This window comes from Octopus sinensis, linkage group LG9 (assembly GCF_006345805.1).
Source record: "Octopus sinensis linkage group LG9, ASM634580v1, whole genome shotgun sequence".
Classification (NCBI taxonomy): Eukaryota; Metazoa; Mollusca; class Cephalopoda; order Octopoda; family Octopodidae; genus Octopus; species Octopus sinensis.
Window position 1 is genome coordinate 64,776,779 of NC_043005.1, and position 21,026 is coordinate 64,797,804.

The window sequence follows — 21,026 nt, forward strand, 5'->3', positions numbered from 1 at the left end:
ATGATAATGATTATATATTTATATATATATACATACACACACCTAACACATATTTATACATACCTGTACTCACACACACACACACACACACACACACACTCACACATATATATACATATACATATATTTATATATTAAGGTGTTTGGGAAGTAATTGCATTTTATCAGAGAGGATATAAAAACAAATGTAAATTATATTTATCAATCACATTTATCAATTATCAGTTTCAATGACTGCAGCCCAACGGGGAAGTAACTAATATATGCCACGTGCAAAGAAACCTATTTCTTTTCCTGAAAAAGTTTAAATGCCTATTTTCGACTTCCTCTCATTTTCTGAATGTTTTGCCTCTTAAAAAGTGCTCTAGTGATCAGAACAGATGGAAATCTGTAGGTGCTAAATCAGGGGAGAATGGAGGATGTGGAAGAACTTATCATCGTAACAATTTTATTTTTTTCGTGAGGTTTGCTTTGAAGAGTGTAGCCATGCATTGTCATGCTGGAAAATAACACCTTTTCTGTTTACCAAAACTGGCCACTTTCGATGTAATTTTACATTTAAATGATGAAGTGAGCGAGTTGATAATAGAGTAATACCAAGAATTCTTTGGAAAATTCCTAATTTTCCAAAGAATTAAGGAATAATTAACCAAATAGTTTTACTATTTGTTACATGAAATCTAGTTGTAAGGATATAAACGATATCAATTTTGATTTATAAGCCAACATCAAACAGAGATAACCCTTATTTAAACCCCTTTTTTTTCATTCTAAAGGTAAATCTGTCTTTCAAAGATAGTTACACTAAAAATAAGGTAACTACTAGTAAAACTATTTGGTTAATTATTCCTTATGGGAGGCAAATAAAATCTAATCTCCCTTTGCAGTTTCGTGAAGCTATTATTAGGAATTTTCCAAAGAATTCTAGTATTACTCTATTATCAACTCACATACAGTTATTATTGTTTTTTCCAACACAAAAAACTCTTACAAATTATCTCCTCACATAATATTAGCTTGTTAAATAGGGATACATTTACTAATACTAACGTTAATTTAGCTAATACCATCCATCCCACGAGAAATATTAATAACAAGGTTATTGTATCTGAAGTCAATTACAACAGAATCAAGTTTATGTCAAATAACTCTAAAATTAAAACTTCTATATACCAGTGTAAAATTACTTCAGGTAATAATGTATTTTTTATATAGGCAGTTCATCTTCTCAGTTATCTAAAAGAATTTCTAATCATTACTCTACATTTAGGGATAGGAATAAACGTAACAGTACAGGGCTTAGTAAATTAATTTGGTATCTAAAAGACCACAGCAAAAAATTTAATTTAAATTGGTTGATTTTCTCAATTTCGATCCCTTATGATAAAGGCAAGGAATTCTGTCTTCTCTGTAATTCTGAACTATTTCCTATTCTTTTTTCTAAAAATCCCCTGGTAAACATGGATATAAAGCCTGCATATTGAAGTAAACATTGGAAGAAACACACCTTTAGTTCATATAAGTGATATCTATCATTATGTATAATTTAAACATTAATTTTCTTCTTGCATTTCACATTCACTAGATATATCTTTTTCTAAGACTTTAGAGTTTTATTTAATTTATATATCGTTATATACTTCTCATTTATTTGGGGTTTTTTCTCCTTTATCCCTCCTCTTTCTATAGGCTACCTCTGACATTATATCCTCTAACATTAAAAAAAATATTTAATAATGTTCAGTTACTATACTTATCCATCATATTTTGTTAAACTGTCTTATTGACGAGTTTCATTTCTTCATTTCCCTGAAGAGAAGATTACATTGTTTAACACCATTTTACTCCTTTGGAATAATACCAGTGATATCTTCGAAACATGTGTGGGAAGTAAAAGAATTTGAATAACACCTGCATTTAACACCATTTATTTATTTATATCTGTTATACAAAACATTTCACGTAAACCCAGATTTTCTACCTTTAAAAACAAGGTCTTCAGATACAATAACCTTGTTATTAATATTTCTAGGGGGATGGATGGTATTAGCTAAATTAATCATCTCAAATTTCATTATAAGTGCTAGAGCACGTTGTGTCTGAACATTAAAATATAAAAATAGTTTTAATGTATTGTTCCCTTTTTAACAACTAACATAGAAAAAATAGATAAATAGTTACCAGGGTAACAAAAAATTGCACAAGTAGCCCTAGTAACTATTTATCTATTTTTTCCATGTTGTTAAAAAGGGAAAAATACAGACATATATATATATATATATATATATATATAAATATATATATATATATATATATATATATGTGTATGTATATATATGTATGTATGTATGTATGTATGTATGTCTATACACACAAATACATACAGAGTGTGATAGGAGGAGAAAAATCGAGAGAAACAAGTGAGAAATGAAGGTTATATATGATGTATTAAATTCTATGATTTAACAGTTGAGGAAAATTATAGACATTTCTTTTACTTGGTGTTACAAAGTTTATGAAGTGTTCATCAATTGGTAGTAAGTTTACTCATCTATACAAACTCATCATGTTAGTAGCATTAGTATAAATAAGATATAAAAAATTGTTATTTCAGATATAAATATAAATTGGAAGGAAAATTACTTTCACAATTTCAGGTTTCTTTATAAAACATTTCATTGGTTCTTCAATCTTCCTGTGTAACTGCTGAGCCCACATAATTCGACCAGCTGTTGGTGGTATGTTGTTAGGGATCTCTGGGTCTGCTCTTTGCTTTTGGTAGAGCTTACGAATTGTTTCTAAGTCTTTGCCATAGTTTCTCAACAAAGTAAAGAAACGCTCGTTGAGGTCCAGCTTGTTGATCATCTCAAATTTCAGTATAAGCGCTAGAGCACGTTGTGTCTGAACATTAAAATACGAAAATAGTTTTAATGTATTTAAGATTGCCAAAATAAAACAGCAAAATCATAGAAAAGCAAGGAAAATATATAGCAGGTGCTACATTTATTATTAGTGCATAAATACACATGAAAACACATGCTCTGTGACATATCTTGTATGTAATCATGACACAACAACATACCTATTACTATTCTGTATATGCATACACACACACACACCACACACACACACACACACATACACTTACAAGCAGCAAAATTCTTTGTGTTTTTTTTAAATGAAACAATCATTTTTGCTTAGATTAAATTGTGTATTGATATCAGATTTTTGTCAAGCAGAAGTTATGTTTACAAGCAGCAGTTACCATCATATAATCTCTTTAATCATGATAAATACTAAGTTTCTTAAAATCACTTCTACCATTTTTCTTAATGAGAAATTGCTTCTTGGTTTTAAAATGTAAATTCACACATATGCAGCAAGCATGGCTGTGTGGTTAAAATATCCACTTTGCAACCACATTGATTTCAGGTTCGATTCCAACTGTGTGACACTTTCTCCTGTAGCCCTGGACTGACCAATGAACTAGTCTGGGAACTTTCTATTACCACCTCATACAGTATTATACATCCAACACAGTCGGCCTTACCAATTGGTTTCACACTAGGGGTTCAACAGTGTTAAGTTAACATTCTGATTATGTAACCATACATTCTTCAGAGATGGCAGCTATGGAATGGAATATGGTGACTGTGGTTTAAATGGAAAAGGGTTAAATAACTTAGAAATTATACTTAATTGATTTAAAGATTATAACTTAAAGTATCATATAAAAAATGCATTTTTCACAATGAAGTCAGCTATTTTGGTCATATTGGTAGATTTTCACTCTTACAAAAGTGTATCTGGGAAATAGCAATTCGGCTGTGTTGCAAATGCTAGCTCATATCATATATTCATTAAGAACATGGCATTACAAGCTGTAATATAATTTAGAAGAAAAGAACATACTATTCAATTAGTCAGCAGTTTATTAGTCATGTGACTGATGCTACATATTGCAGTAGTTGTATCATTAATGCTGCAATGCATCTATTGCAACATGAAATAGAGATGAACATTCTATTCCCTCACTGGAACATGCACTCAATGTATATCAACGTTGATATTCACAAAGCGATGAAGAGGGATTATTTATTATATTTGGTCTTCATAATTCAAATTGCATGCTGTATAGATAACTGGATCTAAATAAATACACACTGACTCTGAGGGACCATTTTATAGTAAAATGTAGCTTATTGTCATTTATTTGTTCTCAAAATTTCGATGTATTTCGCAACAACATCAATCATATTAATGAAACATTGGCAATGCTCTGTTGAATTATTGTCATTAAAGGATTTCTTAAAACCATTATTCCCAGCAATGGAATTCAATATGTGTCATCTAAATTTAAACAATTTTGATGATCAAATGAGCATTCAATATTTCATGCCAACTAATGCTCATCCAACTTCAGGCAGTAAAATAGAACGCTTTGTTCAGATATTCAAAGAAAAAATTCAAAAGCAATACCATTATAATCATTCATTGGTGGAAGAAGAATCAACATTTTTAAAATTTTCATATTGTTCTGCACCACATCTAGAGTATTAGGCAGAAAATTTCTGGCAGTACTGAAGCATGGCCAACAGACATCAACAATTATGCCATTATTATTACTGACAAACCATGATCAAATGGAGGACAGACAATAGCTTCAATAAATTATATATTGGATAATCAGTATTTGTAATTGATTATCAAAACAAAAACTAAATGGATTTGTGACACACTTATAAAGAAACTTGATTCAGACAACAGGAATGAAAATGACATCAGATTCAGATTTGGTTGCAGGATTATCCATTTCCATTGACAACTAGACATACATTTGACCAATTCAATCACTGGTAGTTGTATGAAATTAATACACAGCTATTATTGCCCCACTCTCACCTGCTGTGTGTGATTTACCTTTTTTTTTTCACAATTACCACAATCAGTATCACAATAGTGCAGTTCTGCCAGGTAACAATGAGCATGGGTGTGATCATCAATTAAATGACAAAGAGAAGATATTACTCTTTTACTCTTTTACTTGTTTCAGTCATTTGACTGTGGCCATGCTGGAGCACCACCTTTAGTCGAGCAAATCGACCCCCAGGACTTATTCTTTGTAAGCCTAGTACTTATTCTATCGGTCTCTTTTGCCGAACCGCTAAGTTGTGGGGACGTAAACACACCAGCATTGGTTGTCAAGCGAGGTTGGGGGGACAAACACAGACACGCAAACATATACACATACATACACACACACACACACACACACACACATATATATATATATATATATATATATATATATATATATATATATATTTATATATACATATATACGACGGGCTTCTTTCAGTTTCTGTCTACCAAATCCACTCACAAGGCTTTGGTCAGCCCAAGGCTATAGTAGAAGACACTTGCCCAAGATTACATGCAGTGGGACTGAACCATGAACCATGTGGTTCATAAGCAAGTTACTTACCACACAGCCACTTCTTAAAATTTATCAATTCTTACATATTTTATTTTATTATCATACAACCTGGCAAAATCATTAAAATGTTGAAGAAAATGCTTATTGGCATTTTGCTCATCTGTATCTTCTGAGTTCAAATTCCCCCTAGGTCGACTTTACCCTTCATCCTTCCATGGTAATAAAATAAGTACCTGTCAAGCACTGGGGTTGATATAATCAACTAGCCCCTTCCACTAAATTTCAGGCCTTGTTCCTATTGTAGATAGGATTATTATACAAAATTCATCACATATTAACTTGTCACTGTATGTCATACAGCCATCTTGTTAGCCAGCCCTCAATCAAATCATCCAACCCATGCTAGCATGGAAAGCGGACATTAAACAATGATGATGATGATTATTATTATTAGACTGAAACTGGAATTGACCATTAACATATTCAATGACTCAATTGTAGATTAGTTTTTGTATTTATTTATTAGTGCAAACTGTTGAAAGAATGCTGTTACATTTTCAGTAAGGCATGACCTTCGAAAGTTGGACCTCATGGAGGCGATGACAAGTGACCAAGACCTCTGGAGATATGCTGTGCTTGAGAAGACCCAGCAAGCCAAGAGAGGCTGTAACTGTGGTCTATTCCAGCACAACAGAACCAGCCCATTTAAGAGTATCCTTCAACCATTGGCAATAAACTGCGCTTGTAAAAACCTGTTGAGTCAAGTGAAGTCATTGTTGTGGCCGATGACAGTACCGCCTGACTGGTCCCGTGCTAGTGGCACGTAAAAAGCACCACTTGAGCATGGTTGTTATCAGTGCTGTCTGACTGGCCTTCATGCTGGTGGCACATAGGAAGGGCATCCAGCTGTAGAAACCTTGTCAGATCAGACTGGAGCTTGGTGTAGCCTCCTGGATTGCCAGCCCTCAGTCAAACATCCAACCCATGCCAGTATGGAAAGCAGATGTTAAACGACAACGATGGTGATGATGATTCTATTATAGCTATACTTATTTGATTTATCATACGTATTTCACATGACTGGTATTTGCATCTCATGTACATCTGCTTACAATGTTTTAATGATAAATTCCAGTACTAATGGTAAATTCTTGTGGTGTAAATAAGCTGTCATGATGTGGAAAGGGGTTGGTGAAAGTGTGTGCATGATAGAGAGAGAGAGATTCAAACAAGTGCTACTAGCATGTGCACACACACACACACACACAACAATTAACTGTGTGTGTACGTATACATGGGATAGTGGCAGAGAGTATGTATATGCATACACACATACACATAGGAACTAATGGAGAACTTACTTTTATAAAAAATATTCTTTTCTACTCTAGGCACAAGGCCCAAAATTTTTGGTGGGGGGTGGTTTCCCAAGCCGGCAGCATGTAAAAAGTACTATTGAAACATGATCGATGCTAGTGCCTCCTGACTGGCTCCTGTGCCAGTGGTACATAAAAAGCACCATCCAAATGTAGCCCATGCCAGTGCCCCTGACTGGTTCCCATGCTGGTGGCATGTAAAAATCGCTATGCGAACATGATCGATGCCAGAGCCACTTGACTGGCTCCCATGCCAGTGGCACGTAAAAAGCACCCACTGCACTCTCAGAGTGGTTGGCGTTAGGAAGGGCATCCAGCTATAGAAACATTGCCAGATCAGATTGGAGCCTGCTGCAGCCTTCTGGCCAAACTGGCCAACCCATGCCAGCATGGAAAACAGACGTTACACAATGATAATGATAAGTCAAAGAATTTGGTAGTACTGAACAATATGTTGTTGTATTTTGCCCTGTGATTTAGGGTCTCTGGGTCATGGAGTACATGGATATCTTTTGCTTTGCATCACTTTAGTGTCATCTGAACAGTTGATGCTAAGTTTGGCTGATTGTTTATTTTTGCCATGTCTGAGAACAGAGGAAAGGAAACTGAGAATGGTGTCATGTAGTACTTGCCTTATTACCAAACATTTTATAGACGGCACCATTGACTGCCAGCATTTAACATTGGGCAAACCTTGGGAAAGGCTTTGGTAAAATAAATGTACACACAGAGCGAAATGGCAGAGCCTTCAGATTTTTCTTGTGTTGCTGTAGAAGGTGTGTTGAACTGTTTCATTCAGTGTGGAAGTCATGTCGGGTGATGTTAAAAATCTCCATTTTATTATGTTTCTACTTACAATTCTGTCTATGTTTGAGATGTTGAGTGACATGGGTCTCTTAATGTTTGTATCTTACTGCAGGGCTGGCCCAAGGTACTGGTAACTAAGCCGGTCACCTGGGACACCATGTGCTAGGGGGTGCCAAGGAAGGTGTGACAAAGACAAGGAAATTTCCACAACTGTCAGCTTGTACACACCGAAGTTCAGCTTACTTGGGGTGCCAGCAACCCTAGGGCTGGCCCAGCTTACTGTCACCTTTTGGCATTTCTAGCATTCATCTACTACCTAGATGGTTCTGATAAAATGCCATCAATGATCTAGAAAGCCAGACTTGGCAGAATTTCAATAGTAGAGTTGAAGGATGCCTGATCTGAGGGTTCAAATGACATCAGAATTTCTAATTAATTCAATTATGTCCTGTTCGTCTGTCTTACATTGTTGTGAGAAGTTGTTGCCAAAAGAATATATTAGTGCATTCAATATGTTGCTCTGTCTTTAACTGGGAAAAGTTGCTTAGCTATTGTTCTTTGAGTTGTTGGCTAGTCTGTGAAAGATCATTCATATATAATCTATCTGGACATTGAGACAGACCAGTTTTTACTTTCAAGAAAGGAAGGAAGGAAGGAAGGAAGAGAGAGAGGGATGGAGGGAGGAAGAAAGGAAGGAAGGAAGGAAGAAACAAACAAACACACACACACACAAACACACACACACATGTAAAAAGATACATTTATGTATATGCATGCATACATGTAAACATGGGTACTTTCAAATGCATACACACACACACATACAAATACAAACATTCAATGATATCAAACATTATTTAGCAAAAACTTATAACTGGAAGTAAAATGTATATAAAACTAGGTAATCTTTAAACTTACAGAAAATCTTTCAATCCAGCTGTCAATGAGTACGAGTATCATCAAACACAGATAGTCAATTTGACTCATGAAATTTACATAGTCTTGATCAAACTGAAATGAAAGGAAAATAATGAAAGTAGCATCAAACAGGAAATCTCTCTGTATATATAAAGCTGAAGTTGTCTGAGTATGGCAGGTTTGGTAGCCTTCAACTAACACTATCTTCTCTGAGACCCTGCGAAACAAGTTGACCAAAATTGAGAGTATGATAGAAGAAGGCTTGCTCTTCCTTCCGTAGAAGAAAAAATTCAAATCGGACCATGTTAACACCAAAAATTATTTACATCAAAAAGGTACTTTTTTTCTATGAAAATCTCTACTTTTTACGATTTTTTGACTGCTGTGTCGCCATTTTTCGGTGTATTTCAACCAGAAAAATGTTCACTTAAAGAGAATAACAAGCTACATAATGCAAAAGTTTTACTTTTCAAAAGTTCCAATTCTAAAGGGTCGAAACAAACCCGAGCAACGCCGGGAGATACTGCTAGTAATTTTAAATAGCTTAGTAGAACAGGCTATCATTTTGTGAATTACCAATCTTGAAAATATTACTAAATTTTCTTTTAAATCAAGGTGCAAGACTGATTCTTGCTTGCTCTAGTTATTGTGCTTATGTGGTGTTGATTAGATTGTCATATGTTTGTTGAAGGATGCTTTCAAGGACTCTTGTCATGAAATCAGTGTTTGTAATGAGTCAGGTGTTCAGGTTGCATCAGGAACACTTGCTTTTTTAGAGCTACATTGTTCTGAGGTTTTGCATGTGGTAATTGTGTGTGAAGCTGAAGGTACAAAGAAAAAGATTTTGGAAGAAATTTTGCGAAGTACATGGATGATGTGATTTAAGCAATGATCATACATTCTGATGGATATTGAGACAGTAAAGCTTGAGTAAAGACTGGATTTTGAGATGGCAAAGTGAGATGAAGTGAGATGAAGTGTGTCTGTTAGGGATTCATGTAGGTGTGGTTACTAAGTTGACAATTGAAATAGCCAAGAATTTAATCTCAAACCCAACAGCATCAGTGCTGGAGGATGTGAAAGTCAAGAGAAGTTGTATATAATGTAGTCTCTAACTACAACAAAGAAGGGTGAAAGTGAGGAGAGAGAGAGAGAGAGAGAGAGAAGAGAGAGAGAGAGAGAGAGAGAGAGAGTGAGAGAGAGAGAGAGAGAGTGAGAGAGAGAGAGAGAGAGTGAGAGAGAGAGAGAGAGAGAGACGTCTTCGATGTTGAGAGTGAGTCAAATTGCTGATAAGGCTTGGAGAGGTTTGGGGAATACCAAAGCAGAAGATAATTTTGAGGAAGAGGTTTTCTTTCAATTAGTTTGTTTTGGGGTAAAAATACTGTGGCCATGGCCTTTGCAGATTCTCTTGAGATTGACACCGTTAATGTTCTACTTAAGTCAATGGCAAGTTGATTATACCATGGAGGATTTCAGCTTAACAATGTTCTGGGAAAGAAGGAAAGCGAAAGTGTAATAGTTAATAAGATGGGGTTGCAGGTTTGGAAATAATATGGATGAAGAGGTGGAAATATAAGTGAGTCAGAAGTATCTGAGTGGAAGTGACATAAAACTACTTGGCTCCAAGACCATGTTACTAGTGAAGAGGAAAGACAGAGAGAGAGAGGATTATGACTCATATGTGGACAAAAGCTGGAACGTGTTTGTGAGTAACTTCATGCCGATCACTCAAATAGCCTTTCTTTGAATGTGGTCTAGAATGCTGTAGATTTGTCTCAGGTGTGGGAGTAGTAGAGAGCTTGAAGTTGTTGAAACTCTAAGATTGTACAGTAGTGAAAAGAGTGGATTTTATGTAAATATTAAAAGCTGCATTTCAGCAGAACATTCAACCCTTTCCTTACCATATTTCTATTAAAACATGTAACTTTTGAAAACAATGAAGTATTTATAAAATAACTTTGTCATTACTAAGCTGGTACTTAGAAAAGGCGGCGAGCTGGCAGAATCGTTAGCATGCCAGGTGAAATGCTTAGCGGTATTTTGCCTGCCGCTACATTCTGAGTTCAAATTCCGCCGAGGTCGACTTTGCCTTTCATCCTTTCGGGGATCGATAAATTAAGTACCAGTTATGCACTGGGGTCGATGTAATTGACTTAATACCTATGTCTGTCCTTGTTTGTCCCCTCTATGTTTAGCCCCTTGTGGGTAATAAAGAAATAGGTATTTAGAAAATGAATTAACAATAAAATTTTGATGGGAAGTTTTTATTTAGATCACTACAAAATAAGAATGATAGAACCAATAGGATTTATGACAAAAGGATTAAATAGTGTAATTTTGATAGCTGATATGGGTTAGAAGTAGAAGATGAATGATTTTTGTCTGAAAAGAGAATAAGATCTGTACCTAGAATATTAGTGAGTGAAGTCCAGATAGGACCAAATTCTACAAACGTTTGCCTTAAAAAGGAAACTCTTCCATTTATTGTCATTCTTATTTACTCTTTTACTTGTTTCAGTCATTTGACGATGGCCATGCTGGAGCATCACCTTTAGTCGAGCAAAACGACCCCGGGACTTATTCTTTGTAAGCCTAATACTTATTCTATTGGTCTCTTTTGCAGAACTGCTAAGTTACGGGGACGTAAACACACCAGCATTGGTTGTCAAGGAATGTTGGGGGAACAAACATAAACACACAAATACACACACACACACAACACACACACATATATATATATATATATATAATATATATATACGATGGGCTTCTTTCTGTTTCCGTCAACCAAATCCACTCACAAGGCTTTGGTTGGCCCGAGGCTATAGTAGAAGACACTTGCCCAAGATGCCACGCAGTGGGACTGAACACGGAACCATGTGGTTGGAAAGCAAGCTACTTACCACACAGCCACTCCTACTAATAGCATTATGTTATTAGTTTCATAAGGAGGGGCAGATGAATCAATAAGTCATGAGATTCTGTTGACAACCACTTTAATATCTTTATGCAAGTCAATTCAATGTCTGTCTATACAGATGAGTGTCTTGAATCTTATGCTTACCAGGACTCCAGTCACAAACTAAGGTAGAAAAAATATGGAATTCTGCAGCTGTTGATAAAGCAGTCTTTGTAGGTGCTTACCAGAGAAATAGGCTCCTGTTCATTCTGACGATGGATCTTCACTAAGAAATTTGTATATTTAGTGGGTTTTAGGAGTTGATTATATAAGAATTTAAAGTAAAACTAACAATCTGATCATTTAGGAGACTATATGAAAATGTAACTAATGCAGAACTGTTGAAATAATAGTTGGTTCATGTATAGTTATGGAACACTGATTGCTGTGAAAGGTATATCTAGTTCTGAGGAATGATGGGATGAGAAATAGAGATGAATAAACAAGAAAGCAATCACAAAATAAAGCCAGTAATTTTGAATAGCAAAACGAGATTCATAGAAGAGATTTATGTGGTTCATGATCACAAATGTGTATCTATGTATAGGTGCAGGAGTGGCTGTGTGGTAAGTAGCTTGCTTACCAACCACATGGTTCTGGGTTCAGTCCCACTGCATAGCACTTTGGGCAAGTGTCTTCTACTATAGCTTCGGGCCGACCAAAGCCTTGTGAGTGGATTTGGTAGACGGAAACTGAAAGAAGCCCGTTGTATATATGTGTATGTATGTGTGTGTATATGTTTGTGTGTCTGTGTTTGTCCTCCCAACATCACTTGACAACCGATGCTGATGTGTTTACATCCTCGTAACTTAGCGGTTCAGCAAAAGAGACTGATAGAATAAGTTCTAGGCTTACAAAGAATAAGTACCGGGGTCAATTTGCTCGACTAAAGCTGGTGCCCCTGCATGGCCACAGTCAAATGACTGAAACAAGTAAAGAGTAAAGAGAGTATATTTTCATAAGAAGTGTCAAGTCATGAATTTGTTGAATTACTGTAGCTCAGTTTTCTTCAAAAAACCCATGGCTTGGAGATAACTGATCAAAACATCTTTAGCCACCCATCCTCACCCCAGAAAGGAGTTCCATAGCTCTAAGCTTATATCATGTGCTTTCAATTTTTAAAATGTATTAGATAAGGAAGAATATCCCTACCTTTCTTTCTCCTCTTTGCTATGTTGTATTATTTGATGATTTATTTATTATTTATGCACCCTTTCCAAGCCTAGCCAGGCTCCTGTTTTTCTGGGTTCTATGGCATATCTGTTCCCCACCAGCTGGACAGGATGCCAGTCCATCGCAGCATTACTCAAGAAACAGGAAGAAAGAGTGAGAGAAAGTTGGAGCGAAAGAGTACAACAGGGGTTGCCACCACCCCCTGCTGGAGCCTCGTGGAGCTTTAGGTGTTTTCGCTCAATAAACACACACAATGCCTGGTCTGGGACATGAAACCGCGATCCTCCGACCATGAATCCGCTGCCCTAACCACTGGGCCATCGCGCCTCCACCATTATTTGATGATATTTCATTGTATATGTATGTGTGATCACATGTATGAGTACATTTCTACTACTCTTTGATGCTATTCTTGCACGTGCTAACACATGTGTGCATGTGTGTGTGTGTTTAAGAAGTTCAGTTCAGAACCACATGGTTCAGGGCTCAGTCTCACCACATGGACACTGTTGTTGACTTGTCTTCTAATGGAGCCCCAAGTTAACCAATACTTTGTGAATTAAATTGGTAGACAGTAAACGAAGAAACCCATTGCATGCGTGTGTGTGTGTGTGTGTGTGTGTGCGCGTGTGTGTGTGTGTGTGTCTGTGTGTGTGTCTGTGTGTCTGTGTGTCTGTGTGTCTGTGTATTTCTGCAATTCTTTGATTTGACACAGTAGAGGGTTTTGTGCAGATATCACCAAGCATTTGCATATTATTCGTAAATGCTAGTTGTGACATGTTTAGAACTTGCCCAATAAATAGAAGAAATGTGACATAAAGAGATTTAGTTTTAGTTTAAGCAAAATTTTAAAGCCAATTATTTATCAAGAGAAAGTTCAGGTCATGTATGGGATTTCACACAAATGTGTTGGTATTTAAGTTAGATGTTTTCCAAAGCAGCACTGTCTACATCGACTAGTTTCACATGAATGATAAAATATTAATAAGTTGTTGTCAAATGGAATGTTTTCATCTTTTAAAAGCAGAGCCACATGTGACAGGTTTTCCATTATGAATTTTAACAGCTATAATGTTAATATTTTAATGTATGTAAGCTATGAATGTATCAATGCCTTAGTTCGTAGCTTCCCAAAGTGGGCAATATTGCCCACCAGTGGGCAATTTCAACTAACAGGTGGGTAATGGGTGAATTTCTAGAAAATGGTGGGTAATTTGAGATTTTGGTGGGTGATGTGAACATTTTGTGGGTGACAATTTTTTTTTTTTTTTACATAATTGTATGAAGTCCTGCATGCAGAATACAAATTCGCAAAAATTTTCTGAAAACTCCGAAAAATAAGAGTTATGAGGGGTTATATGTAGTGCATAATTCTACAGCTTCATATCAAAACACAAGTGCTATTTTCAGGATGCTAACACGAAATGACACCTTTGAAATTGTGTTTCTTTTCAAAAAGAAAACAACTTTTTAAAAACATTTTTCTGAAAAAAGTTGAATGAACTTTAATTCTTGAAATGCTGGCAGCCAAACAAACTAGACCTGTATTTGCTCCAGTAAAGACGTGCCATCTGATTCTGCTCTGTTGACTTCTTCTTCTCTTTGGGAATACCATACCGCCTTTCTGACACTGTTCATAGAAATTCATTTTCACATTTTCACTTTACTGATGCCTCCAGTCAAGGAAATTTATCAACAGTAGGTGCAGGAGTGGCTGTGTGGTAAGTAGCTTGTTTACCAACCACATGGTTCTGGGATCAGTCCCACTGCGGGGCACCTTGGGCAAGTGTCTTCTACTATAGCCTCGGGCCAACCAAAGCCTTGTGAGTGGATTTGGTAGATGGAAACTGAAAGAAGCCCATCATATATATGTATATATATATATGCATGTGTGTCTTTGTGTGTCTGTGTTTGTCCCCCTAGCATTGCTTGACAACTGATGCTGGTGTGTTTATGTCTCTGTTACTTAGCAGTTCGGCAAAAGAGACCGATAGAATAAGTACTGGGCTAACAAAAGAATAAGTCCCGGGGTCAAGTTGCTTGATTAAAGGCGGTGCTCCAGCATGGCCACAGTCAAATGACTGAAACAAGTAAAAGGGAGAGTAAAGAGAGTACAGTAGGGATTATTTATCATTTGGATTTATTTCCTCTCCTCAGAACTGTCAGTTACCAAAGTGCCTTCTTTACCATCAAACATAGACCAGCAAAGTAATGAAACCTTCACACTTGAAGTATCACTTTGATGCAAAGCATTCTGAGTAGAAGGAAAAGCCATTATCATACTTTTTGCAACGGAGTGCCTCTTTCAAAAGAAAACACAAACATTCAGCACACTACTTCAGAAAACTAGTAAGCAGGAGAATGATGGGTTGATTGCATCGTACAACATTGCATGGCTTGTTGCTAAGTCTGGGAAGTCTCACACAATTGACTTCGACCATGTTGAAGGGGTTTTGTCAACCATTATGCACGAAAAACCTGATGATATTGAGAAATCATGTTGTTACTAAGTGGACGATCTTCTGATCCCACAACACGATTTCTCGATGCATCAATGAAATGGCCAACGATGTCAAATATCAGCTCATTAAATACTTTCCAGCGTTCTGGATTTTCTATACAAGTGGATGAGTCAACTGTTGTGGACAATCACTGTTTGATGTTGTATATATTTGGCATTTCAGCAAAGACCTTTGACCTTGTGAGGAAATGCTGTTCACAGAGAAATTTCTGCTAGATTCAAAAGGTGCAACTATTTTTCACTCACTCAAGTCTTTCCTTTTTGAACATAATATCCTACTCAGTAATATTCTTGCCTGTGCATCTGATGGAGCTCCTTTGATGATAGGAAGATACAGAGGTTTTTTGTCTCTCCTAAAGCATGAAATTTACCACCAGATACTAACTGTTCATTGCTTGGTACACTGGCAGCAATTAGTGGCAAAAAATATGTAGGACAGATTGAATGATGCACTACAATTAGTTATCAAGACTGTGAACAAATTGAAGTCCAGTCCCTTGTCAGAGTGAATTTTCTGTCAACTCTGTCTAAGAAATGATGAGGAATATACTAAACTCTTATACCATACCAAAGTGCAGAGGCTGTCAAAAGGAAACTGTGTTTTATACTTTGTTGAACTGTTTCATATAATCATATCTTTCTTTGAAGATACTCTGCTATCCACTTCATTGATGGCTGCAAAGTACGATATCTCTTTTCATAAAATTAAGTGATTTGAATAAGTTATTGCAAGGAAACAGAATAACTCTCAATTGTAAATCGCTTATCACAAGCTTCATTTCGAAATTGGTGCTGTATAAGACTAACATTTCAAAATATCAATTCCATCAATTTCCACACCTTGATTCTTTGAAAGATGAATTGACTGATGAGGATTTAACAACATATTATAACTATTTATAATCATTGTATGACAACATGGTGGAGCGATTTCAAAATGTTATTGCATTGAATATTTCCAAACTGGTATAGTAAGCGATTTGAAATTGATGCAGTCGATTGTGTCAGGTTTTTTTATACAGGTGGGCAATGGAGCATTTTTTGGTTGACAGGTGAGTGATATTGCAATTTGGCACGAAAAGTTTGGGAAACACTGCCTTAATTTATGTGATCGTATATGAAGTAAAAGAGTATGTATAATTTATTAAGTTCATAGGCACGGAGCCCAAACATACTGAGAGCCAGTGAAAATATCAGCTTATTAATATTCTCTCTAAGGAAGCAGCAAATTTAAAATCAGATTCAAAACTAGATTAACAGAGAACTTTTCAATAGACCATGTTGCTATGATATATGTGTAGACAAAAAAATGATTTCATTGTCGTCGTCGTCATCATCATCATCAACCTTTATCGTCTGTTTTCCATGCTGGCATGGATTGGACAGTTTGACCAGAGCTGGCAAGTTAGGGAGCTGCACCAGGTTCCAGCCTGATTTGGCTTAGTTTCTGCAGCTAGGTGCCCTTCCTAACACCATTCACTTTACAGTGTGTGCTGGGTTCTTTGAATGTGCTACTGGCATGAGTGCTTTTATATGGCACCAGTATTAGTGCTTTTTATGTGGCACCAGCACAAGACTCTTACAGGCCAATCCTCTTCATCAGGGGATGTAGCCTATAATTACAATGATAAATTATAGAAAAAGGAATCTTCTACTTATTCTAAGTATACATAGGCGTAGGAGTGGCTGTGTGGTAAGCAGCTTGTTTACGAACCACATAGTTCCGAGTTCAGTCCCACTGTGGGGCACCTAGGGCAAGTGTCTTCTACTATAGCCTCAGGTCAACCAAAGCCTTGTGAGTGGATTTGGTAGACGGAAACTGAAAGAAGCCCTTCATATATATGTATATATATATGTGTGTGTGTGTATATGTTTGTGTGTCTGTGTTTGACCCCCAACATTGCTTGACAACCGATGGTGGTGTGTTTACCTCACTGTAACTTAGCAGTTTGGCAAAAGCAACCGATAGAATAAGTACTAGGCTTACAAAGAATGAGTCCTGGGGTCGATTTGCTCGACTAAAGGTGGTGCTCCAGCATGGCCACAGTCAAATGACTGAAACAAGTAAAAGAGTAAAGAGTATACTAGTGATGTCAGATGTATCTCAAGCAACTGATTCACAAAATAATTTCCTCGGGCTATGAAAGAATAGTCAAGAGATTGAGATGAAATCCTCTGTTTTATCAATGTGGGATTCAATAATCACCACATAAGCATATATCAACAGTAAATAATTCCAAGTGTATTTCATTACCTCATTATTTCTGTAATCAAATATGTCATAATTCTTTTTCTTCATCGTTTCTATAATCGTCTTGTTTTTCACCAAAACAGACTCTATGCCATCAATTTTGATATCTTTCATAAGAAGAAATACGTTTATTGTGTCAATAGTCTCTTGGATCTTTTCAAGTCTCTTGCAAAAAGCATCAAATTTCCAAAATATGCAGTGTTCACTGTAAGGAAATAATGTAAGAAATATCAGGAAGGCAATTTCTCTCTCTCTCTCTCTCTCTCTCTCTCTCTCTCTCTCTCTCTCTCGCTTGATCGCTCATGCACAGATGGCTGATTTAAACAAACATTCTATAACTATTAGTCATCTTTCAAACGTCTAGACAAGCAAACAGCTATGATATTGACAGGCAATATTTAGTCAATGAAAAGACAAAAACATTATCAACAGTATCAAAAGGAAAACAAAGGCTTATATAAACAGAACCTAGGAGCACTAGTCCTGTCTGATAGGACACACATTCTGGAAACTTTAAATATTCAAATATCTGTTTTCAACTCAAACAATAACATATTTACTTGGTGTCCCTACATGAACAAATACATACTAGCAAACTTAAAACCTCAATCCATACCACGTGTTATATTTCTTATCTCTTTCATTCCTTTATTCTTATTGAAACCTCCCCTACTTTTCTTTATTTTTTCTTTTATTTTTTTCCCCTCTTTTTGTTTCAATGCTCCTCTTTAGTACCTTTTTGGCATCATCTAAAACATCCTAATAACCTTTATATCTGTGATCTTGAACAAGCATGTCTTTGCTCAGCCACTATCACTGACTCTATACTGCCATACATTCTGAATTCAGATCTCACTGAGGTTTACCTTGCCTTTCATCCTTTTTGGGATCAATAAAATAAAGTATCGGTTATGTAGTGGGTTGATGGTATTAACTAACACTTCCTTTCAAATGTGATGGTTTTTTATCTAAATCAGAAACACTGATAATGCAGTAAGTTGGTAGAATTCTTATAACATCAGAAAAAGTACTCTGCAACATTTCGTTCAGCTCTGTTTTCAAATCCTGTTGAGATCAACATTGTCTTTCATCTCTCTGGGGTTCATGAAATAACGTTCGTCAAGTACTGGGGTTGATTTGACTAACACCCTTCCCACAAATTTCTTGCTCTATCCTCATGTTAGAAACAATTATTATTTTGCATTATTTACATTATTTTTTTCTGGATTCTGTTTGAGTCAAACGTATTTGCTTTGATTATGCAGTTTTTGAATTTCTAAACTTGTTTAATGCATGGAAAGTTCTAATTTTATTGTTCTACTTTTATCCTTCTTAAAATTTTCTATTGTACCTGAAGAAAGGAATTGATCAAAATCCAACAACAAGAATCCATCCATCTGTTCATCCATCCTTCCTATATGCATCATATATATTTGAAAGACTAGTTATAAATTAGAAGTCACATTCAATCAATGGCCTCAAAATTAGACATTTAAATTACTATTATATATTAGATTGTGAAGGCACATGGCTTAGTGGTTAGGGTATTCCACTCACGATTATAAGATCATGAGTTCAATTCCCAGTGATGCATTGTGTCCTTGAGCAAGACACTTTATTTCACATTGCTCCAGCCCACTCAGCTGACAAAAATGAGTTGTACCTGTATTTCAAAGGGCCAGTTTTGTTACACTATGTCACACTGAATCTCCCTGAGAACTACATTAAGGGTACACCTGTCTGCAGAGTGCTCAGCCACTTGCACATTAATTTCATGAGCAAGCTGTTCTGTTGACTGTATCAGCTGGGATCCTCATCGTTGTAACCGACAGAGTGCTCGGACTATACATAAGATTCCTGGCCCAGGTGGTTTGTTGTGACTTCTTGAACAAAGCACTTCATCTGACATTGTTCTGTGATAACTTCAGCATCTGACATATAGTGGAACACCATGCAACATCTGACACCATGTGGAACAGCATGCAATCCGTTCAGGTAATATTGATTTAATGGAAGGAGTGAGCTAATGTACATTACAACCATTCCCTAGAAATAAGTCATTTGTGCAGGTTGTTCATCAAGAAATTGCAGAATTGTCTTCCTTGGACTACCATCATTATCATCATCATCATTTAAGATCCGCTTTCCATGCTAGCATGGGTTGGACGATTTGACTGAGGTCTGGTGAACCAGACTCCAATCTGACCTGGCAGAGTTTCTACAGCTGGATGCCCTTCCTAACGCCAACCACTCCGAGAGTGTAGTGAGTGCTTTTACATGCCACCAGCACGAGGGCCAGTTTGGTGGTGCTGGCAATGGCCATGCCCAAATGGTGCTTTTTATGTGCCACCTGCACAGGAGCCAGTCCAGCAGCACTGGCGACGATTTCACTCGAATGTTTCACGTGCCACCAGCACAAGTGCTAGTATGGCGATGCGGTAATGATCATGCTCGAATGGTGTGTTTAACGTGCCATCGGCACGAAGGCCAGCTTGTTGCTCTGGCAGCGATCTCATCATATATTAGATTTAAATGATTCATTGCTGATAGCACTATGTTTCGTTTCACGTGAACTTTTTAACTGAGTGAAAACTTTGGGGTGGTTGTTAGAATTTATAGTTTAAAATGCAGGAACTATTTGACGGCAGGTGTATTCTAAATTATGCTGTAGTATTGCAAATTGTCTCAGTTTTTCATGTCAAAATTGATTAGAAAACCAAAATAAGTTAATGTATCTAATGATTGCAGATGAATTTCATTGATTTGGATTGCATCTTCACAGTTGCTTTCCATACCACATTCACAGGGAATATCAAGTCTCTTGATAGCAGATAATCCACTTTTAGAATCTGCTAATGAATCAATGATCTCTCCATGTCTTAGATTAGAGACCAATTTCCCACCAATCTTCAATGTGCCCTCAAAATCAGCTTGGGTTACTGTCATGACTTGTTGAAGAAATACATTGAACGGGGGCTAATTGCAGTAGCAACAACACGATAAAGGTAAATAAAATCTGGAAAAACAAAAACATTATTATGATCCACAAACTAATGTTAATGAAGATGAGAAGATGCAAGTTCATGCTTCTTGGGTATACATATGCATATGTGTGCAAAGGGCGGCAAGCTGGCAGAGACTTTGCTTTTCATCCTTTCGGGGTTGATAAATTAAGTACCAGTTACGCACTGGGGTCGATGTAATCGACTTAATCCATTTGTCTGTCCTTGTTTGCCCCCTCTATGTTTAGCCCCTTGTGGATAATAAAGAAACAAATATGCATATGTGTGCAAGTATATATGTATGCATATTAGCATACAGTCAGGTCTATATCATTGACCTGTTTGATAATTTCCCACCCTTCTTACACTCTTATCACTCACCCCTCCATCTCACCTTTTCTCATCACACAACCATTTATCACTCATTTGCTTATTACCCTTAGTACTGTTACCCATGTTTCTTTCACCAATGCCTTTAACCTTCCTGCCTCCTACATCCACTCTCTTATTGCTTATTTCTCAACACTTACTCCTCGTCCCAATCTCACTGTACTATGCCACTGGTATGACTAAGGACAGGAG

At 36.5% G+C, this 21,026-nt stretch overlaps 1 protein-coding gene across 1 annotated transcript in view; it reads right to left on the reverse strand.

The window, feature by feature from the left end:
* The window catches only part of LOC115215439 (dynein heavy chain 5, axonemal-like), a 370,977-nt gene that overhangs the window by 325,648 nt on the left and 24,303 nt on the right, over window positions 1-21,026 (reverse strand). The window contains exons 7-9 of the mRNA XM_036506013.1: window positions 17,446-17,647; window positions 8,539-8,631; window positions 2,644-2,901 (exon numbers count right to left, since the gene is read on the reverse strand). Of these exons, the coding sequence (XP_036361906.1) occupies window positions 2,644-2,901; window positions 8,539-8,631; window positions 17,446-17,647 (553 nt within the window). The remainder of the gene's footprint in view (window positions 1-2,643; window positions 2,902-8,538; window positions 8,632-17,445; window positions 17,648-21,026) is intronic.